General features: G+C 42.3%; 1 protein-coding gene across 2 annotated transcripts in view; it reads left to right on the top strand.

Moving 5' to 3' along the window:
• The first annotated feature begins 2,384 nt into the window (after positions 1-2,384).
• Positions 2,385-23,094, top strand: part of ARFGEF2 (ADP ribosylation factor guanine nucleotide exchange factor 2) — a 35,479-nt gene continuing 14,769 nt past the window's right edge. The window contains exons 1-21 of one of the 2 annotated variants that reach the window (XM_032126705.1): positions 2,385-2,659; positions 9,315-9,345; positions 10,152-10,275; positions 10,946-11,092; positions 11,955-12,134; positions 12,550-12,751; positions 13,419-13,490; positions 13,762-13,910; positions 14,305-14,435; positions 14,955-15,189; positions 15,452-15,551; positions 15,773-15,912; positions 16,388-16,496; positions 17,008-17,209; positions 17,915-18,026; positions 18,629-18,834; positions 19,717-19,801; positions 19,893-20,064; positions 21,166-21,317; positions 21,507-21,635; positions 21,971-22,129. In XM_032126705.1, the coding sequence (XP_031982596.1) occupies positions 2,521-2,659; positions 9,315-9,345; positions 10,152-10,275; positions 10,946-11,092; positions 11,955-12,134; positions 12,550-12,751; positions 13,419-13,490; positions 13,762-13,910; positions 14,305-14,435; positions 14,955-15,189; positions 15,452-15,551; positions 15,773-15,912; positions 16,388-16,496; positions 17,008-17,209; positions 17,915-18,026; positions 18,629-18,834; positions 19,717-19,801; positions 19,893-20,064; positions 21,166-21,317; positions 21,507-21,635; positions 21,971-22,129 (2,976 nt within the window). In that variant the 5' untranslated portion in view covers positions 2,385-2,520. Of the gene's footprint in view, positions 2,660-9,314; positions 9,346-10,151; positions 10,276-10,945; positions 11,093-11,954; positions 12,135-12,549; positions 12,761-13,418; positions 13,491-13,761; positions 13,911-14,304; positions 14,436-14,954; positions 15,190-15,451; positions 15,552-15,772; positions 15,913-16,387; positions 16,497-17,007; positions 17,210-17,914; positions 18,027-18,628; positions 18,835-19,716; positions 19,802-19,892; positions 20,065-21,165; positions 21,318-21,506; positions 21,636-21,970; positions 22,130-23,094 lie in introns of both variants that reach the window. The other variant, XM_032126704.1, reaches the window with a different exon arrangement.

Here is a 23,094-nt window from a genome sequence, read left to right as displayed (position 1 = left end):
TCTTGGATTTCCTACTTCATTGCTTGTTCTGTGAGAATAAACTAGAGATCCTTACCAGGTAGGCTGTTGTGGTGAGTAAACAGCCCAGGAAGTTTGCTTAAACATTTATCAGTAATACAAAAACAAACTGGTGAGCAAATGGAGCAGACTGAGGAGGTAAGTAAAAGGAACAGGTCCCATAAATCCCCTGTGTGCAACACATAGGATCCATTACACTCTCCTGAGGAAAGGCCGAAGAATTTGCCAGGGACAAAACAATACGTAAAAATTTTTATGCCTGTTTCTAGAAAAGAAATTTGCAAATTCATTTCAGATGCCTAAATTTTGTATAGAGTGATATTTCTAGTACAGGGTACCCTGTACTAGAAACGGAGAGTGGCATATATTGTATTTTCAGATTATACTGTTTGTGTAATACTATTTCCTACGAGATTGGCATTTGGCATGGATGACTGTCCGTCTCTTTTGGTTTAAAATAATGATGATGGTCGTGCCATGCGTAATAGGAATTGCTAAAAAGATATGAGTTCCCAAACCACTTACGTTCTGCTGAAACTTGAGCTTGCCTATAACCAAACCTCACCTTATGAGAGTGTGCCATCCACCAGCTCTGTGTTCTTCATCTGCCACTGACAGAGAGCTCACTGTAACTGAGGCCTAGTATTGACTCTTGGCTCTTTGAAATCCAAACCATAACCTCAGTGTAGCCCTACACCTAGGAATTCAGATACTATGAATCTATAGTATATGATTTCAAATCTATGATTTGAAAAACAGGGGGTTTGCCTGATAGACAGATTTTTTAAAATCTCCATTAAACCATCTGTTCAATCTGTTTTCTAAAAACTAGCCTGTATCCATTTGCTTCTCCCCTGAGAACTAATCCTGTCCCACAATAAGAACCCTAAAATCAGAACTGATAATTTGGCTGACAATACATGAAAAGCTCTGCTGCTTAATTAGTTCTGCAATGCTACTGACAGTAATTACAGCCTCCTTTTGTGTCAATAACTAAGTCAGCAACCCTCAAAAAAGATTCAGGGCTTTATTTGTCTTTTAGCTATATCACTTCTGCATCACTGTAATTTCAGTGATAACAGTAGAATTACCCTTCATCTACAGGAGTGTAAGTGAAAGGAGAATCACATGTCCAGACGTACATTGGGGGGTTGGGTTTGCAGGCACATTTCTGACTGGGAGCATTTTTTAAAAATCTGTATCTAAAAATACAAGCACTGGTAAATTTTCCCTGGGACATAATACTAAACTATTGCTTTGCACAGGTGTTTGGAGCCCTTGTTAATGGTTTTGGGGACAAAAATTGCAGTTCTTCACAAATCGACACTAAGGGTTCATTAATGACATTTTAAAGAGTTAGTCCTGCTGTTTGAAAAAAAGGAAGCAAAACTGCAACCTAGAGAATCGAATGTGCTCCTGTGTTCTCTGTTAGATGTGGCCGTCTGAATTTGAAGGAGACTTCTGTGGAACTTCGTGGAAGAGACGGCTGCGTGCAGTGATGGTTAATAGACTGAGGAGGGTGTCGATAGAGTAAATACAGATTATTGCTACAGATTGTGCTGGAGTCCAGAACTGGATTTCGGGTGTAAGGTGCTTTACCACCTAGGCAGAAGGTAAAGGGAGAAGATACAATTAGGTATAAGGTTATTAAAGGAGGGTTAATTTCTGTGCCTGGAAATTTTATTTTTAGTGAGTCCTTTTTAATATACGGCTTTGGCTCTTTCACATGTGTTCTCTCTCCATGCCTCGTTACAGGAGTGTGTGAGAGTTAACAGGGATAATGGGAATGGGGAGATACTTCGATTAGAAGCATTACAAACCCGAGTATTCCATCAACGCGACCCCTCCGCCAGCAAAGCACAGCTCCCCTCCCTCACGGAGGGCGGCCCTCGGCCCCGCCCCTCGGCCCCGCCCCTCGGCCCCGCCCCTCGGCCCCGACCCCGCCCCGGCCCCGACTCCGCCCCTCAGCTCCGCCCCTCAGCTCCGCCCCTCGGCCCCGCCCCTCGGCCCCGCCCCTCAGCTCCGCCCCTCGGCCCCGCCCCGGCCCCGCCCCTCAGCTCCGCCCCTCGGCCCCGCCCCTCGGCCCCGCCCCTCAGCTCCGCCCCTCGGCCCCGACCCCGCCCCGGCCCTGACTCCGCCCCTCGGCCCCGCCCCTCGGCCCCGCCCCTCGGCCCCGCCCCTCGGCCCCGCCCCTCAGCTCCGCCCCTCAGCTCCGCCCCTCGGCCCCGCCCCTCGGCCCCGCCCCTCGGCCCCGCCCCGGCCCCGCCCCTCAGCTCCGCCCCTCAGCTCCGCCCCGGTCCCGCCCCCGGCCCCGCCCCCGGCACGCGCGGCTCTGGGGGGGGTGGGCCAGGGCTGGCCCGAGTCACGTGACGGCACCAACATGGCGGCGCCGTGGCGGCGGCGCGGCCGCTGAGGGAGGCGCGTCCCTTCCGGGTGGTGCCGCGGGCCCCGAGTTCCTGCCCGGCTCTCGCTCCCGTCCCCTGCCCCGCTCCCGGCCTCGTCATGCAGCCACCGGCTCGCGAGCAGGACGCCCGCACTAAGAGCATGTTCGTGTCGCGGGCCCTGGAGAAGATCCTGGCGGAGAAGGAGGCGAAGCGGCCCCCGCACGGGCAGCTGCGGAGAGCCTGCCAGGTGGCGCTGGGTGAGTCGGCCCGGCCCGGCCCGGCCCGCACAGGGCACAGGGGGCGCGGCGGTGGAAGGGGCCCAGCCCCCCGGGACACGTCCCCTCCGCCTCCGGCAGGCTGCGGGAGAGCCCCGCGCCCCCAGCTGCTCTCGGGACTTTGGAGCGGAGGGAACGTTCTTCCTCCAGTACAAGACGTGCAAATACGAGGGGAAACCCCCCAAATATCTGTTTTATTAAGTTCTGATCTCGGTATGAAACAGGAGGAATTTGGACTTGCCACTTCGGTTTTCAGAAAATTAATTGCTTTTTTTAGACTAGGAAACAAGACTTTTTAAGGCCCTCGATTTATGGAGTCCCAGAGCTTCTCGGGATGATAAATCTGACCTCTAATCTCTAAGTCGTGGTCGGACTGGCTGAGGACTGTTAGCAGTGTGGCCAAGTACATGTAATGTCTGTGATGTTTTCAGACCTGAAAGCGGTTTTTGTGAAGTTGGTGGACTGGTTCTGAAATCTGCAAGTACAAGCTTATGTAAAGGTCTCTGTGTTAAGAGTTCTGACAACATATGGTGTGTCACAAAGAGGGTAAAGATAAACTGGGTAGAACAGTAGAGCTCTGCAGCTGGAGTTCTCTGTGGCCCTTTCTTAATTTGCAAAAGTGACACCTCTCTTTCAGTTTTGGTTGCTTCCCATCAATATTTTCCTTTGAATTGGGAACATTTAATGTATCCGGGACAGAAGAAAAGACAGGCTGAGTGTGTAAGGACGCTGGACAGGTGCAAGTTCTGTCCCAGGCAGAGTGAGAGCAAGCTTAAAGAAATGCTGTCCTTTTTATTTTCCTCCCTGCAATATTTGCTGCCAGGAGATCTGTAGGAGCTACCAGTAGTGACAGTATATCCAGAGAAAGGTAAGCAGATAGGAGGGTATTTTAATTATTATTTAAAGTTGGCATTGTGAGCAAGAGAATAACAGATGTGCCCCAGCAGTTAGAGACTGCTTTTCCTAATTAATTCCTTTTCCTGATCTCTTCCCCAACTGCCCCCACATGCACCAAACCCATTTACAGGACTGAGAACCTGTTTTGCTGCTATGTAAATATATTTGTAGGTAGAGAAAGGGAACTTCCTTGTAAGATGCCTAGTGAAGGTCTGTGTTTGCTAATGCATCGCAGACGATTTTGGGAGGAGTGTTGTGCAGTTGCCACCCGTTGGCACCTGCCATTCAGACTATGACTATTCCATGCCTGCATGTTTTGAGGTACAGTATGTTTGAGGGGAGCTGATGGTTGTGATGGTGGACATTTTTTCCCTCATCTTGCCTCGAAAAAGAGTCCGTAGGCTTTCCGGGACTAAAGCAGAAGTCAGCATAAAGAGATAACCTTCTGTTGACCCAACTGTTAGGGGCCTGGATGACTGTATGAGAGGATCTCTGTTACATTTGGCGAATATTATTTGAGCATTGTAGGTTGCCAACAGGAATGCAGTTTCTTTTATTCTATTTTGGTTAAGCCTTTTTTTTTTTTTTTTTTAACTCAAGTGAAAAAACCAGGTTTATTTCCATATACTTAATTTTAATTAAGCTTATACTTTATATTAACTATGACAGTTCCAGAAGTGTCAACTTAATTTTCAAGCTCTATGCAATAGTATATATGTGAGGAAATGAGGGAAGAATGTTGCTGGCAGTCTGAAGAATTCAGGCCAAACTTCGTAACCTACACAAACTGTCATGGATGAAAGAAGCTTCAATGTTGTGAATAATAATAAAAAGTCCAGTTAACACTGAGTAAAAATAATTCAGTTTGAAAGAAATGTAGTTACTTTATGAAAATGGTCATTGTGTCAGCTGTTGTCTGCTGCACTTTTCTCCAAGTCATAGTTTGAATAATCCATTTCTACCACTTCCTAAATCCCTTTTGCTGTGCAGTCTTCTCTATGCAATGGTGTTTTTATTGGAGCCTTGAAGCATTGCACCAGTTATAAACCAGGCAACACAGGCACAGAGCGTGTGTGCATGGTATCTGCTCCTGGGACAAGGGAAGTCTCAGATGAATTTTTTTTTCCAAATGGAGAGGAACTGGTGTATTCTACAGCTGCCTAATAAAAATGAACCTATTTTTATGGCTTCTGCTGTGGTGTTACTGCAGTAGTGTTTCTCTTACTTACCTATGCTTTACATTTGTTGTTTGGTGAGAGAGAAAGAAGTTTCTAACTGTGGGAATGATGCTCTTGTTTTCTTATGTGAGTTCTGTATAGGTTTGTACATGTAACTCCTGTGAATTTAGGTAAATCACTACTGAATGTTGCTGTCTCTCTTGTGTAGGAAATATGGTATTCTTTCATTCTAATTTTAATCTGCGTTAATTGTTCTAAATTGAAACTCTTCTTACCCTTTTTTCCCTGTAATTCAGTCCTTTCACTGGACTAATACTGATCAGTTTTGGACTGCAAAATACACATGACATTGTAGAAATCAGAAGTAACATAGGCTCAAGTAGGACACAAACACAAGAAATATGTAAGAAAAGGAACAAAACCAGTTTGCAATGGTGTTTTTTGAGGTTTTGGGTTTTTTTTCTTCTTTCCACCCCCTCCTTTGAAATATGCAGTGTTAATGTTAAGTAAGCAGAGTTTGAATAGATTCCTTCATTCGGTCTCTTGCTTCATCAGTAGGTGTAACGGTTGTCTCCTGTCTCCTGTACTTGTAGTGCCAGTAAACCCCAGGAGAGATTGGGAGAAATGGAGGGTTTTAAACAGAGAAGCTGTTCTGCTCTTCTTAAGAAAACTGTTTTAAAGAAAATTTGTTTTCAACAGACCACCGTATTGTATAAAAATAGTTGTTTAATAAGCATTTACATGGAGCTCCAGGTACACATGATTCTTAGTAAATCTACTGAAATTATCTTGAAAAATTTGCAGTGGAACACTGATAGTCTGTATCACAGCAGTTCATATTAGAATAAAGCTAATTGTGCACCTCGGTCTCTCACATAAACTATTACTCCTGCCCTACTGCGGCTATTTTTAATGACATCCTGTGCAGCCAACCTGGTTCTGTGGCTTTCTTTGGTTGCCTGGGTTTCTTTGGTTGCCACATACATATCTTCGAGCTTTGTAAACAACACAATTTGTTTAGTTAGCTTGTTAACAAGTTAAAATCTTTTCAACCGTGCCTTCACTTAGGAATCTGGTTGTGTGTTTAAGAAGTCTCTGTGTATAAATGACAAATGTCCAAAATAAGTTGTGTTTCCTAGTTTGGCCTCTTGGCCAGTGTGTTCAGAGAATGGTGGGGCAAAGAGGAGACTCCGGCTTCCCCAGGCAGCCTTTTCTGAAGGGCTCTGTAGGACAGATGTGATCAATACTTGCGGGGTGTTGGGGTTTGGATGAAGTCGAAGGCAGGTTGCCGTTGGGCAACGCGGTCGGCTTTACTGGGCTGGGGGAGGGAAGCTTTGGCTGCTCCTCTGTGTGTTTGTGTTGGCACTGCTGCCTGCTGCTCGGACGGGCTATGGAAGGGCATGGCCTGTGTCCTTGTGCCAGCACAAGCCATTTTCTGCACAGGAGCTTGCTTGCTGCCACTGGCACAAACCTGACTCTACGGCCACAGAGCAGGCATCGAATTGCAGGCAGACAACAAATGTCCTCTCTTTTAATGTGTAATTTTCAATGCAAGCGAACTGAACCCATCCATCTGCTATAGAAAGGCAGCTACTCAGTGTGGGTTTGCATCCTGCTTTTATGGCCGGAAGCTCTGGAAGAAATTGCTGCAAGGCCATTCGTGTTCCAGTTCTGTTGCTTGCTAGGAGTGCTGCAGGACTTTCATTGGGTGGGCAGCACAGGGGTTGAAGATGTTTCTGACTGAAGGAGATGCCATGAGAGTGACAGGGAGCTCTGGTACCTAAAGCGCCAACTGAGGGATCAGCACTGTGCTGGGGTGACCAGATGTTGACCAAAATTCAGACAGTGTTCTGTAGCTATGGAAGGGAGTTGAGCTGTGCCCCTTACTCCTGTGACTGGAGAAAAACAGTACCAGTGGCAGGCGATTTCTGGAAGCTGGCAGTGTCTGGTTAGGGCTTAGCAAGCTGTTCCTGGCAGCAGTCTTTAATTAGGCAACTATTTCTGTTTCACTCACTTGTGATGGTCAGACCACCAAATGAGTACTTCAAACGTGGAGGTTTTCAAACTATTTTGATGCAATCAGTAGCAGAGGTATGCCTGTAGCTTCCTTTTGTCCTTTCATTTATTCTTTTCTGCCAGCATTATCTATTAAAATACTGTTGTGGTGAAGATGTTTTTATATGGCTTTAGAAAAGCTTTTATTATAATAAAAGTGGGGAACTTGGTCAGGCCTTGGTTAGACTTTTTTTATTGTTGTTGTTTATAGAGTACTTCTGAGAGTTGAACTGTTGTTGCTCTAATATGGGATGTTATTCTTCCATTATTTTTCCAGTGCAAGATCTAAGACAAGTATCAGTAAAGATGGGCATGATCATGTCCTCTTAGAGCCATAATCTTCATGAAGTTTCAATTCAAGATCTTTTTTACTCTGCAAAACAAACAGTATGGGGGGAAAATGATCTCCTTGGAAGAAAGAAGAACTTAGTGGAGCTTTTGTGTTAGAAAAATTTCTTCATTAAGAAAAAGCTCTGTACACCTTAGTTCTACAGGGTGTCTGAAATACAGCATTAATTGTGTTTTTTCTGGTCCTGGCATCCTGCTGTACTTGGGATTCTAGCTATAGCTAAAATATGCCTTTCTCTGCCAAGACCTGGAGGCAGGACTAAGCGTTCTGAAGGTATAAAGCTACCCAGAAGACTCAGTGTTTTAAGCAGCCGGTTCCTGCATGCCTAGGGAATATGCTGTGCTAAGAACATGGCAGACAAAAACAGGAGCACAATACACTGGTGGGTTTGTTAGCATACGTTGTTCTCAGTAGCTCTTTGGATCACAGTATAGTGTTAAAGATGGGGAAGGCAATTAAACCTAAAGGCCTGAATTCAAATTATGCTGAACTGAATTTCTGACTAGTCACCTTGTTGGTAGGCCAGCTGGATCCTGGAATGAAAACCACAGTGGTTCAGGAAGTGGTGCTGTGCAAGATTTACGTTGTCTGTTTGGCACAGAAAACCTTGGTCATTTCTTACCAACAGCCTCCATTCTGTTGTCTCCTCTCCACTTGAAGCCTGAAGTATCAGGGGATGGTGGTTCTGGGTTTGCGCTGTCACTGAGCTGCGAAGTTCCTTCTGATCCTGGAGCCCCAGGCCCCAGTGCTGAGCACTGGGCTTGGCTTCTGCAGGGTTGGCAAATGAAAACTGGTCTTTAAAGCTGCTGGATATGTTTGTTTGTGTGATGGGCTTGAGGAGACCTGGGAACACTGTGTGCCTGGGACTCTTCCATTTTTCTGATGTCTCTTTGGCTGACTCCGGGATGGATAACATTACTTCAGTTTGTGTAACATCATTGTGTGCCATGAGGACTAAGGGATGTCAGACTGATGCTCATTAATGAGCAGATATGGCAGAGAGAATAGGAGTCCTGAATGGAGCTTATCACTCACAGTTTATAGTTGTACAGGTCTTCTCTATGTTTTGCTTCCATTTTCTCTATCCAGTGTGGGTAGTAATTTTACAAAATCAGTATGCGCTGTGAGGATTAATTCCTGTGCCATTCACTGACAATCAGGCCTGTACAAAACACTGTAATCTGTGTTTGCTGCAGTCCTTGTTCCTTAGTGCGGTTTGTGTATTGATTCTCCTGAGACAGAAGAAATTCCTGAGGTTCACAGGCAGCAGTGAAATCATCTGAACTGTGGACATCTGATCACAAACAATGGTGCCTCTCCAGAGTTGTGGAGAACAAGTATTGAATGAATTATCATTTTCTAATACGTGCAATTGAAACAAGATTTGTAAGCATGGTAATTTGCAGAGTCAGGGTAATTTGCAGCATGTGCTGTAGGGTGGGATGGAAGGTTCCACTGTGTTACAGATGATGTAGCTGTGCAGCCTTACCGTGGGTGTTTGTTTAGATATGGATTTGTCAGTGTTCACAGTGGGTGCTTATGCTGGTCTGTATCATAGTGATACCTTAGAAATCCTTGAAAAGCCTTACTAGGATCTTTGGGATCTGATGCTGTATACAAGAGAAATGAGAAAGGAACTTTCTTTCCTCATGTTTTTAGTTTTATGAAAAGCTCTTTAAAAGTGTAATTAAAAAAAAAAATCTGCTGGCAACAGGACAGAGTGCATTTTAAGATTTCCTATCTCCTGGGAGCTTGTCTGGCCAATTCCTGTTGTAAGGCTCAAGACAAGCAGGCTGGCTGGGACTGCAGGTGACGGGAAGGTCGGATGCGTTGAGCTCAGGGTTTATGCAGTAGCTCAAAGGCTTCTGCAGATCTGAGCGCTCTATGATGTGGACTTGCACTTGAATAAAAGTTGCATACTATGCCTGCGTGTTCTAAAGATACCTTTTGTTGAGAATGTTTGGAAAAAATGGCTTTTTAAATGTAAAATTGGAGAGATATACCTTTCCATAACTGGTGAAACTGATCTCTGAAGCTGAGGTGTTACAGGAATGGAGTAGCAAATACTGAAGTGCAAGACTTGATTTGAAACAACTTTTCTGTATTACTGTGTTATTAGTAATGATGACTAAGGCTTGATTTTTTTTCTCTCTTCCAGATGAAATAAAAAGTGAGCTGGAAAAGCAAAGGTAAATTCTTAATTACTCTAAACAGTGTGTGAAAAGGACAAATGGAATATTTTGTGGAAGTGTAAGGGTGTATATACATTACAGCAGTGAGTTTGTGAATACCCGGTTACCCACCTTTCTGCCAAGAGCATATGGCCTGGCCTGTGTGTTTCGCTTACACAATGTTTGTGGCTGTGGGTACTCAAGCCATAACTGCCTCTGAATTTCACCAGGAAAAAATTGCAAAATTCCTAAAAGGTGCCAGTTTTTTGCTTCCTTTTACTGGACTCAATAGCTTCATAGGAAATCATGGGGAGCGATACATACCCTCTGTTTGATAGCATGTGCTCTTTATTACCTAGATTAAGAACACCAATTTGAATATTACTTAAATAAAAATTTTAAAACCGTTTTCCAGCACTGTGCTATGATTAAAAATGAGTAGATGGGTCTCCAAATGTGTTTCTATTTGCTTAGTTTTCCTCTTATGGGCTCTGTTTAACCAGTTTTGAATAACATGGATAGATACATCAGTTGTGTAGGAATTTTCTAATATTTCAGATAGCGCGACAGTGTTGGACTATAGTGAGGGAATAGTTAAGCTGAAGAAGGTATCAAAACGATCAGATAGAATATAAATGTAAAATGGGTTTTGTGTCATTTTAAAAGAAAATTTATCTTAGTTTAAGAAAGTATATGCAAGAAAGCTGCAGTACATTTGTAAGCAGCTATGCATTATTTAGCTTTAAATTTAGAAAAAGGAGAAAGTGTAGTTTGCTGCGATGTACGTGTTTAGAAAAATTAATAACTCTTCTTATCTGACCTAGAGAAGGCACTGCTGCTCCACCAAAAGCAAATTTCATTGAAGCAGATAAATATTTCCTTCCATTTGAGCTGGCCTGCCAGTCAAAGTCTCCACGCATCGTCAGTACTTCCCTGGATTGTTTACAGGTAAGTGTCCTGGTTAAGCCTGCTCAGAGTGAGATGGAGAAAGCTGCAGTTACCAAATCTGGTGTGCAGCTCCAGAGGTGAGGGGCAGCCCTGCCCTGCGCACGCCCTGGCCCTGCCTGGGCTCGCTGTGGGCTGGGCGCGTGGCACAGGGAGGAGTGTGGCTGCACTTCTGTAGCAGCCTTTGCTGGGGCTCAGGGATCCTCACATCAGCCAGGAAAGGCGCTTCGTCTGCGGTGCTCTACAAGGAGTGTTACCTTGGGGTTTCTTGTGGTGCTGATGTGATGGCAGAGGTCACACTCTGGAGTCTTTCTTTTTTTTTTTCCCTCTTTCGATTCTTACAGAATTCTTGTATATCTTGGGCAGAACCCTTTGGTTTTGAATAGGTGTTACACAAAGGTGTAACACAAGGACTGGTGTTAAAAAAAATTTCTCTGGTTATGGTATGAAGAAATGGTCTGGGTGGAAAAAGCTTTTGTGTAATACTGAAATCTGTTTTGTCCACATATGTGAGCAGTCAAAGTATTTGGTGGCCAGACTATGGATGGTGTTAAATTTTTGCATTAAAGCTGGTTAAGTGAGGTATGCTATCTAAACACCCCTTTTTATGCTGTGCTAAACTGTGTTTTTCTTAACAGTATATGGTCATCTAAGCTGCATTCTTTCTATCTAGAAACTCATTGCATATGGGCATATCACTGGCAACGCTCCAGACAGTGGAGCTCCTGGAAAACGACTGATTGACCGAATAGTCGAAACCATTTGCAATTGCTTTCAAGGTCCCCAAACAGATGAAGGAGTACAACTGCAGATAATTAAGGTATTTTATTTCATTTATTTTGGTGCAATATTAATTTGCTTTCTCTCTCTTTCATTTTGTAACTGAAAAAAAAAAAAAAAGCTAAATATTACTGAGGGCCCAGTTGCTCCATTTCTTACATTGTCCCATGTGTCACTGCATTCAGGAAGGCTGTCACCAGGGCAGAGGTGGTGAGGAAAATGTACTTCCTGTTGGGAAAGCAGAATGTAAGGGAATATTTTATAGATGTTTGTCCTTTCCAAGATGAGCCATCTTTCAGACAACTTCATGCTCCTCTTAGAGGCTTGCAGTGCCCACCTCCATCAGGCCAGGGAATTGCTTTCAGCCCTGATAGCAGCCCTGGAAATGGGATGCAGTGCTGTGGAGTGCTGTTCAAGCCTGTCTGCTCCCCTGGACTTTTTTCCAGACAGCTGCCAGTGTATGTTCTCAGCAAGGCGTGGTAGTGTCCATCAGTGGTGTGTGTTCTGGCTCTGAAATCTTCTTGGGCTACTGTAGCTGAGTTTGGAAGTTGGTGAACCTTCTAGTAATCCAGCTTGATGTTAGTGTGGGACAATTGTTTCTTGCATGGAAATGAAGCTATGGAATATAATAACTTTCATTTGGAGGTGCAGTATGTCCCGTAGTGGAAAATTAATTTTGATAAAACCCTCTAAGAACAGCTCAGAAGAGAACAGAGATATGGAAGTCCTTTTAAACTTTCTTTGATTTGAAATGTTGTTGCTTGTAAAGTCTTAAAAAAAGATACCTGTGTTTTGTAGCAAACCCACTGATTATTCTGGAAGACATGCATGAAGAAGAGCATGAAGAGCATTGCTGCCTACTTACTTAGATTTCATTTTTACCGTGTTATGGACTTTTCTAGGCTCTCCTCACTGCAGTAACATCTCCATATATAGAAATTCATGAAGGAACAATTCTTCAAACTGTTAGAACCTGCTACAACATCTATCTGGCCAGTAAAAATCTTATTAACCAGACAACTGCCAAAGCTACCCTGACACAGATGTTAAATGTCATTTTTACACGGATGGAAAATCAAGCTGTAAGTAACTATTCCTTTTTCAAATGTTTAGGCTTGCAAATGGCTGAAAACTTTTTTCATTACTGTTGCTTTTAATGAGTCTGTCATTGTAGTTTTATATCTGTTGATCTGTCATGTTAGAAAACCTGTCAAACCCTGCAGTGAAGGCATAGTGACTGATTTGAAAATAAAAGGTGTGGCTCACTGCTGATAACAAGGTTTCACACTGCAGCTTCTGCCAAATGGCACTGCATAAACACATGATGCTTTTCAAATGAACTTGAAGTGTATCTTTTAAATCTAATTGGCCAAGTGATTGTAGTTTCACTGTTTCTTGCTAACGTGAGAATTCACAAAGGAACGGCAGTCATCGTAGACAGAATTTCCCTTAGTGTATTTTGTGCTTAGATGAACCTTTTCATACGGATTTTTCAAGCTGCAGGAATCCAGAGAAGCAGAGCGAGCGCCGGCGCAGAAGCCGCAGTCCGCGGCGGCGGCGCGGTCCCCGCGGCCGGGCCAGTGGCAGCACAGCTCCCGGGGAGGCAGAGCCGCCGGCGCCGCGCTGGCCAACGGGGAGCCCGGCACGGCACAGCCCGGCCGAGGGGAGCCGCCGCGGGCCCTCGGCCTGCCCGCGGCAGGTGAGCAGGGTACGGGGTGTCCCTTGCTTTCGCTTACGGCGGTGCTGTTGGAAAGCGCTCTCGGAGGCCGCTTCGAGGAGCAGTGACTGGGGTGACTGGCTCCTTTGGCTCTCCTCAGTAGTCTTTGAGTGTGCTGCCATCCTCGGCTTGTGTCTACACTGTAACTGCTGCAGAAAGATTCCTGTTCTCCCTAGAATTCTAGTTAAACTATGTGTGCTTTATCTAGAAAATTTTAAAGGAATTTGGCTTGAGTAGGTTAATAAAGGGGAAGGAAAGGAAGAGAATTGTCATGGTATGTGGGACGTAATACGTGGACAGATAATACGTGGGACAGAATTGCTTTCAGGTAATTGAAGTCCTGTGGTAAAAATGGTGCATATTATGAAGACCATGTCATCGGCACATACTGCATCGAAATTAAGAATGTTTGTAACAGTTGATAGATACAAATGACAAAATAACTGCATTAAAAATATCAGTGCTTTGATTTAAACAACATAAATAACATCAATGAACATTTTTGAGTGACTTCTCAGAAATTACTTTCAATGAGAACTGCTGAAGAAAACTGATAATTTTTTACGTTTCTGCCTCTCTCATGTTTTTCCTTTTAATCCTCTTCCTAAACAAAAATACTAAATAAAAAATTCTCTGTGTGTTTCATTAGAGGAAACAATTGATGGAGGAAAGGAAATGGTTCAAGGCATCTTGGAAGACGTGGTGGAGTCAGCTGTGAAAGGTAGTAAAGCCTTCTAAAGTAAAATAGTTGCATTTGTATTGCTTATAGAAGCATGGAAGTTATTTTTGTTACTAAGCATCTTGACAAGAGCACCTACTGAGGCAGCAAGAACAGGTTTTGATTGTATCACAATATTCTTTTGCTGATAGCTGAGAAACTTTCTAGTTTACCAGTGCTACTTCTGTCCCACTCGGTGGTAGAGCTTCACAAAGTCATGGGATAGAAAACTCTTAATGCATGATTTTCATAATTTTTCCTTTTTCCCCTTTAGTGGCTGAAGAAAAGCAGGTAACAGAACCAGTCAAGGCTCTGCCTGCATTGGAGACTGCAGATACTCTTCTTTCTGGCTCTAGCAATGAAAATGTACAAACAAACGGGATTCCAGATGATGGGCAGTCTGTTTCCTCCACTGATAATCTGGTAAATAACTGCACCAGATGCCAATATACATCTACGAGAGAAGAAATGTTTTTATTGTGCCAACTAATAGAGTGGGATTTGGCAGAAGAAAGGGACAGAAACCCTAATGTGTGTGTCCTGCTCCAGTTCAAAAAGGAAGCAGCGGCTGGAATTTTAGCATATTTTGAAAATACCCGTCCTAAAATTGATTATATTGTATTTTAATACAGAGTGGGGACAGAGATAAAGGGTCAGTCAACACGAGTGAAAAGATCCTGTTTAGGTTTAGTTTAAACTTTGCCAAATGTACTATTTTCTTCAAACTGTAGCTGACTCTCAGAGGAGCTGTGGAATCTCCTAATTGCTGTGTTTCTCTGTCTCATGGAGGATCTGTGTTGTGTTTTTTACTCTCAAGGAAACAGATGTATCTGGACATCAAGGTGCTGCCAGATTTTCCCATGTTCTGCAAAAGGATGCCTTCCTTGTGTTCAGGTCATTGTGCAAGCTCTCCATGAAACCGCTCGGGGATGGACCACCAGATCCCAAGTAATGAGCTGTACTTATTATTCTGTCCTCTCCAGGTAGCTTTTGGAGACAATTAAGTAGCTGCTGTATAGTAAAGCAGATGTTCAAAATCCACTTGTCAGGCCCTTGGTTTAGTTAACTCGATGAATCTAGGATTGAAAATAGCTTTAAATTATTAAAAATTTAATACCTGAGATTTTTGGTTTTTGCATAATAGACTTAATCTTACCAGTTGGAGTGGCTTTGACTGTAGTATTTGTGAAGCTTTTGATGGGAGAGTGGGGAATTGCTTAAGAAGCACTGAGCTGCATCTATTAGGCTAGTCTAAGATGTTAATATTACTGAAAATTTTTTCAAATTTGAGTGGTAGATGTTAAAAAAACACTTGGCTGATTTCCACCCCTCTTTCCCCCTGCATTCAAATGAATTAAAATAGCAGTCATTTCTTCTTGATGTGGAAGAAATGCTAGAGTGCTAATGTTGAATACAAGTATATACTAAGGAAATACAAAAATACATTTAATGTTGAATTTTTTCTAGATCCCATGAATTGCGTTCCAAGGTTGTGTCTCTCCAGCTGCTTCTGTCAGTGCTGCAGAATGCTGGTCTGGTTTTCAGGACACATGAAATGTTCATCAATGCAATCAAGCAATATCTTTGTGTAGCATTATCTAAAAATGGAGTCTCTTCTGTTCCTGATGTGTTTGAGCTCTCTCTTGCCATCTTCCTCACACTGCTTTCAAATTTTAAGACCCATTTAAAAATGCAGATTGAGGTGAGAAACTTTTAATCTATAAAATTGCATATGCTCTAGTTCTCAAAATATTGTAATGGTGAAAAGACAGCTGGAATTTACATTTTAACGTCTTAGTTTTGTTTGCTTACTAAACTAGTATATTACTACTGTATCCAAATTCTAATATGTATGAAATGTTACTCTTCAAGAGAAATTACTGAACAGAAATGAGTCTGTACATTTGACGTGGTTCTATAATAAGTTTCAGATCATCAAGTCCTTAACCTTATTTATTTTGCAGGTGTTCTTCAAAGAGATCTTCCTGAATATTCTAGAGACTTCTTCAAGTTCCTTTGAACACAAATGGATGGTGATTCAGACTTTAACTAGAATTTGTGCAGGTATTTCCACTGTGTAAAAGAATCACTTCTGGCAGCAGTTGAAAATTATTTTGAAAAGAAATGCCACATAAGATGTTTAAGTATGAAAATTTGAATTTGATCCTAGAGTGCTTGGGTGAAATGTCTGGATTCATCTGCACTGCCTGCTCCAACTTGGCTGGTCCCTTTAAAAAATTCTATTGCACAGAATCCTAATGCTTTCATTTGCTTTTATTTTCCAGATGCCCAATGTGTAGTGGATATTTATGTTAATTATGATTGTGATTTAAATGCTGCTAATATATTTGAACGTCTTGTAAATGATTTGTCCAAAATCGCACAGGGACGAAGTGGGCATGAGTTGGGAATGACACCTTTACAGGTAAGGAAAACAGCTTTGAAGATAAGGTACTATTGTTTCATAAACAGTGTTATCTCTGCATCTTTACTGATACTTCCAGTGGTTCAGGTTGTCTGTTACTTACTTTTTATTAGTTCGCAAATTTGCAATTGGATGCTGAAGCAGTGCCATTAATTTACTTGGTGATTTTGCTGCCTGCTTGCACTGTGAGACCAGGCTAGTTCTGGTCTCTTTAGCTGGACTGCCATGGGAGAGAGAACCAAATGAGCCTTTCTCGGCCTCATTTAAATGACTTTGCTTCTGGAGCTTATGAACCAGTGGTACCTTCTGTGGGGTTTGCTTTGCACAGACTTTGTGCCATATCTCCACCATAAGCATTTTATTTTTAAGATTATACTTTCCAAGTCCTTAGAGGGAGACTGGTGTAGAGACTGTTTGCAGCACTGTTTGTTGGTTTTCTTTTTTTATTTTATTATTATTTTTCTTCATGTTTTAGGAACTAAGCCTGAGGAAAAAAGGACTTGAATGTTTGGTTTCTATTTTAAAATGTATGGTAGAATGGAGCAAAGACCTTTATGTGAACCCCAATCATCAGACTAGCTTGGGTAAGATTGTTTCTGTATGGAGAGACTAATTTGTTTAATCAGTTCATTCTTGTGTTTGTTCAGTGTTTAGAATCTATTCAGAAATGTGGATGCCAGATTTGTACCTAACAATTTGTTTATATAAGTGAGGTATTTTACAGACAGTTGTTAGTGTGTTGCAGTAACCGATTCTCCAAGCGTCCGGTTTGAATAACCGGGTTCTGTTGCTGAGCTTCAGCCAGGCCCTTGTTTATGCTATAAAAGCTCACATAGAACAATACATGTGACCAGTCTTGGAGTTACTGAGTTGAAGTGCTAGAATTTCTCCATAGGGGCTGCTGCTTTTCTGCCTTTTGTTGGATTATTTTAGAATTGCATCAGTAGAGCATCTTCATGTAGTGTAGCGCAGACTGACAAAGAATATATGTGGTAAAATAAGAATATTGACTCCTAGATTTCTCCTTAAAAGTTCTGTAACTAAAAGCTCTTGACTGAACAAGGTTAACTTAAATCTCACCTTGTTTGTAAATAGGTTCATATAAACCATCTGAACAGGAAATGGCTGAAGGTAAATGCCTAGAGACTGGAGGGAGACGGAGTAGTGTCAGTTCCTTGGACTCCACTGTATCATCAGGAGTTGGAAGTGTTGGTACCCAGACTGCTGTCCCAGATGATCCAGAGCAATTTGAAGTCATCAAGCAACAAAAGGAAATAATTGAACATGGGATAGAATTGTAAGCCCAGTATGACAGGAAAACTGAAGTTCATGAGTAATAAAATGTGTTGTTTCTTACAGTCTCACACAGTCACACCTGTAGGGACACTTACAAATTGATATTAATGCTGAAGACTCTTGCCTGCTGTTGTCAAAAACCAATGCTGGAGGCCAAATTTAATAAAATCCTGGATGGAGTGAAAGGGATTTTCACAGCTGTCCTTTTGCTGGCTCAGCTGCACAAAAGTGTGTATGCCTAGAGAGATATTGGTTTGAGGAGCACGGTTGTCTTGCAGCTCTTACATGATTTGTTGTCTTTTATTGAAATAGAGTTTGAAGAATTAGATCATTGTCCAGCTATGCTTTACTTCTTTTTAATTTGAAGGTCTTCGTGTCTGTAAATGCTAGAAGAAGGTCTTGAACAGCACCATTTTTAACATGTCATGTAAAGTCTCTAATTTTAAATGTTCAAAACGGTGAGTTTTGGAGTTTTCCAGCAATAACTTCTAAGGTTATCAGTAGCTCAATGTACCTTATGAGATGGAGCCTATGGTGTGATAGGTAATAGATTTGTTGCACATTCTTTAACTTTTTTTCTAACTAGAAAGGACATGGTGCTACAGCACAGAATCTTTGATTTATAAGGACTCTGTAAAACTCAAATATTATAGGATGTGATTTTTTAATTGTATGTCTCAATTTTCCCATGTTTTTGTCTGAATAGGTTTAATAAAAAACCAAAGAGAGGAATACAGTATCTACAGGAGCAGGGAATGCTTGGCACTACAGCAGAGGACCTGGCACAATTCTTGCACCAAGAGGAACGCCTCTGTTCTGTAAGATTACATGCAGCATAATTAATACACTTGCCCCAGTACCTTTGGCCCTGTCCCTGGTATCTGTGTGCTCCCACTCTGTAGTTTGTATCTTAGAGAAACGAACAGGCAAGGCTTCTCATGGACACACCTAATGCCAAAGCTACCTACTGTATCCTTGCTGTCCCGGGCTTCTTAGTAAAGTACTGTGTTACAGTGAAGTGCTGGAGGGTTCCCCATCAGTGGAATGTGCATTTCATCTGTCCCTGGAGACTGGAGGGAGATGGAGTAGTGTCAGTTGCTGGCAGTACCTTGCCAGCAAAGGAGTAGCATGTGCTGCAGTGGCAAAGCATTCTCTGCTGCGTGTTCAACTGGGCACAGTTCAGCTCTCCTTGGCTCTGCAGTAATGCAGATCTTACCTTTGGCAGTGAGGGAAGCAGGAATATGCAGACTGAGGGGGGTATCTAGTACCCCTGTCCCTTGCCACCCCTCCATCAGCTGCTCTGCCCACTCAGCAGCACGTCAGCTTTACAGAGGTGACAGCTGCGCAACTCTTGGCCTAGAAACCTTCTTGCAAAGCTGGCACTTGGATTGCACAGTAATAACTGTCTCGTGTTTTTTAGACTCAAGTGGGGGAATTTCTTGGGGAAAGCAGCAAGTTTAACAAGGAAGTGATGTATGCCTATGTAGACCAACTTGATTTCTGTGGAAAAGACTTTGTCTCCGCTCTGCGTATATTTCTGGAAGGTTTTCGTCTGCCAGGTGAAGCCCAGAAGATTGATAGATTAATGGAGAAGTTTGCTGCTAGATATATTGAATGCAACCAACGGTAATTCAAACCCTTTGTATCAGATCAGTGGCCAAAGAGCACTCCCTGGCTGTACTGTTGTGGCCCTTAGGGGTGGAGGATAGATTAAGCTCATACCCGGCCAGGAACCTCTGCAGGCTCGTGTGAGGAGCAGATCTTGCTGCTGCTATTGGATAAGACGTATACTGATGCTAGCATTTCCTTAAATCCCAAGGACTTGCTAGAAGGAATTACTGGAAGAGGGAAGCCCTGAGTAGGTTAAAATGCTACAGCTTATGCAGAGACAATTTTAGACAAATGTAGATTAGTCAAGTATAAAAAAGCAGTAATAAGCAGTAGAAATGGCTAGAATTCATGGCATAAACAGCTAATAGGATGTTACAATGCTTCTGCTTGCCTGTTAGATGTGGAACAAAATGTGTATATGCTATTTGATATCAAATAGGCAAAGTTGCTATTGTTCCTAATGCAATAACCTAAACTGAAGTTTAGCTACACGTCAAGCTTAATTAGTTCCCATTCCTTAGTCCAGATGGTGTATCAGTGGGTTGGTTTTGTATCAATCTTTTTGAAACTCTGGGAGTGAAAAATAAGCTGTCCTTTAACTTTTTAAAGATCATACATTATTGTTCTCTGGGTAATCTTTAGGCAATGTACTTGAAAATCTCAGTCACCACTAGTTTTCAATATTGTAAAGATGATGCGCTTTTTTCCCCCCTTTTTATTTGTGTTTTAAACTACTTGGGGTTTGATGCATTTCTAGCATCAAGCTAGCTTCAGGCTTTGTTGGCTCTTTGGTTGAATCCATAGCACTTATGGGTATTTTTCTTGCATATGGGACTAGAGCTAATGGACTGAGGAACTGGGAGTCTATAAACCTGTTTTGTTTTTTTCCTCCTTCAGGCAAACACTATTTGCTAGCGCTGACACTGCCTATGTTTTGGCATACTCCATTATAATGCTGACTACAGACTTGCACAGTCCACAGGTAGAAATTAAAAAAATCCAAACTTACAGAAGTTCAAATTTCCCTGGAAGTTGCATTCAAAATCTGATATCCAACTTATTCCTTCTTACAGGTAAAAAATAAAATGACAAAGGAGCAGTACATTAAAATGAATCGAGGAATCAATGACAGTAAAGACCTGCCAGAAGAGTATTTATCCACAATCTATGAAGAAATAGAAGGAAAGAAAATTGCGATGAAAGAGACAAAAGAATACGCAATTACAACCAAGTGTAGTAAACCAAGTAAGAAGGAACTAGAAACGGGAAAGACCACAGTGCTCTTGAACTATTGCAGGAACTTTGGGATGGCACAGTGGTGTGCGGAGTCCTCGTGAGAATGCCTTGGGGCAATACATAGAGTACATTTAGAATGGTTGATGGAGCTATGTGGAGGGAAACTGGCTCAGTTACAACTTAACACGGCTTTCTGTGGTGGGAACAGCTGTGTAGGTGCCTCTGGTACCACGGCAGAAACAAGAAGCGAGATCTGTTGGGGTTTTTAAACATGAGTGTGAGGGGAAAAGGCTGGAATAACTCAAGGGGGAACTTACTTTGCAATTAACTTTTTACGTGCTGACAATGGGTGAGGGCTTGATTTGGGCTGTTTTTTTGTCTTCCTCCATGGTTCAGTGGCTGGGAGGTGTCACAGTCCTTCTGATAGTGTTTGCAGAACAGAGAGATTAGAGAACTTCTTGTGATCTATAGTCACCTCTCCTCATCCAGACCAAATGAGGACTTCTGTGTGTAGTATCCCCAGCTGTACCCTACTTTTACTGAGAATAGCTGGTACTAATTTAATTCAACTTAGTGAATTCTGAATCGTCAGCATAGTGGTTTTTCCAGTGTTTTCATGCTGTTTGCAGGTTTTCTCAAATCAAAATAGGAACAAAATTAATTTGCTTGAAAATTGAAGTTGCACCCGGTAGTATAAGGGTAAAGAAACACTAAGTTATCAATTTATTTATCATGGTGGTGAGGGCTTGTTTTGTTTTGGGGATGTGAGCCTAAGAAGATACAGGATTCTCCATCCACTTTTACAGGCAGAATGACTTAATAGGGTATGCCCCTCTGGCTTTGAACAATTAGGTAATAGCAGATGTTACATAGTAAAGGACTGAATTAGTTTTTTTGTACAGAATAACGTCTTAAACTTGGGTGTGGTTTTTAGTGCTGGACTTCCTTGCTTGCAACTTGGGGCAGCCTCCTGACTTCTAAGATTTTGCAAGATTTTTATCTTTTCAGTTGCAATACCTTTATTTGACATTTTGTGATGCTCAATGTGAAGACATGGAATACGCTCTTGTAAGAAAAGCAATCAATGCCTCTGTGTGGTGTTCCCCTTAGGTGTAGCTAATGAGAAGCAGCGGAGGTTGTTGTACAACTTGGAGATGGAACAAATGGCAAAGACAGCCAAAGCCCTCATGGAGGCAGTGAGCCATGCAAAGGCACCTTTCACCAGCGCCACTCACCTGGATCATGTCAGACCCATGTTCAAAGTGAGTGTCAGGTTCTCGCTGTGTCTTCATCACGAAGAGTTTTAAGCATGGGAAAAAAAGTGGAAAGTTACTCTTCAGAGTTTGCTAAATGCCACAGGTGGACTCTTTGGATATATTTGACTGCAGTGATCCAGTGTTTTGGGCTAAAGTTGTAAGAGACTTCTGAACTTAGTTTCTTCCTCTCTTTAGCTTGTCTGGACTCCACTGCTGGCAGCTTACAGTGTTGGTTTGCAGAACTGTGATGACACAGAAGTTGCATCCCTGTGTTTGGAAGGAATACGCTGTGCAATTAGGATAGCCTGTATCTTTGGAATGCAGGTTGGTGCCAGACTTAGCCTGGGACTCACTGACAGACATGTGGGCTCTGGGAGGCAGGTGAAGAATTACAAACAGCTTATACATAGCAGATGAAGTGTCATCTGCTTTCTTGAAACGGTAAAAGGTGTTGATGTAATCAAGTATTTCTTCAGCTCTGCTTTTCTTTTTCTTGGTGAATCTTCTATTAAGAATGTTTGCTAACTGGCATCCTACTCTCCTTTAGCTGGAAAATGCTCTAACAGTGCCAGCTATCCATAGAAGGAAAATTTGTAGGCAAGTTGCTTTCTCTGGTTCTTTGGGGACTTGATTTTGATGGTTGTTTCTCTGTCTTGTAGCTTGAACGAGATGCTTATGTACAGGCCCTTGCTCGTTTTTCCTTGTTGACTGCGAGTTCCAGCATTACAGAAATGAAACAGAAGAACATTGATACCATTAAGACACTCATTACAGTTGCTCACACAGATGGCAACTATCTTGGCAATTCTTGGCATGAGGTAAATCTTGATTAGTTTAAATAGTGAATGTGGTGTCATATTTTTTCTTCTACTATCAGCTCCCAGAACCCTCTTGAAAATGCGAAGGAAGTGCATTATATTGTTAAGTTTTTGTTTTGTTTTTTTGTTTGGTTGGTTGGTTTTTGGTTTTTTTTAATATATATATAAAAAAAATGCACTGCATTTTTTTTTTAAGACCCTGTGGAAACTGTGTGACAATATTGTAATTCTTGTGGGTGCATTTGACATGGACTTTAAATGAAATAAGAAGTCTCATTTGGCTTCAGAAAATTCTGCATATGAACTATTGTATTCTTATTCATGGAAACAAAAATATTCTAGTTCACAGGTCCAGACTTGTCTGTGCAATATTTGGCAACATTTACACCATAAACACATGAAAAATTAGGGCTAAAATAATCTGGTGGGGGATTGGTAAAGATAGGCTCTCAGGATCATATATGTTTTCTTAAAGCCTATTTTCCAGGAGTAATTTTATCAGCTCTAAATCTGTGCTGCTGCTAAAAGGAGCATTTCTGCTGCCTTAAGTTCTCTGGCTCTAGTCTTGGGCTACGTGATTATGAGTCAAAAGGTTCTAGAGCTGACAGATGCCTCAGACCTGGCTCACAGCACACCCTCTTGAGTGCTCGTGCCAGCCAAAGGATGTGGCAGTGGGGGAGGAAGAAGGAAGAGAGTCAATTTTGTGCTATGGCAAGTACAGCATTGGCATTTAAACTGTCTAGGTTGGAACATCATTACTCAAAGTGGTGATAGCTGCAACGTTTCAGTCTTTTTGTCTCTCTACGACAATGAAGTCTCTGGAAGATCAGCTCCAACTTGTTTATAGTCTTGAAAGTTGATGCTGTAAAAAGTAATAAAAAGGTTTCCTTTAGTAGTTAGAGATCCAGATTAGATTTTTGAGCACTGTTTATTTTATTCTTGTATTGGAATGATTCATGGTGGCT

This window comes from Corvus moneduloides, chromosome 17, assembly GCF_009650955.1.
Source record: "Corvus moneduloides isolate bCorMon1 chromosome 17, bCorMon1.pri, whole genome shotgun sequence".
NCBI lineage: Eukaryota > Metazoa > Chordata > Aves > Passeriformes > Corvidae > Corvus > Corvus moneduloides.
Note: the sequence above shows the minus strand (reverse complement) of the source record. Positions and strands in the feature narration are given on the sequence as shown.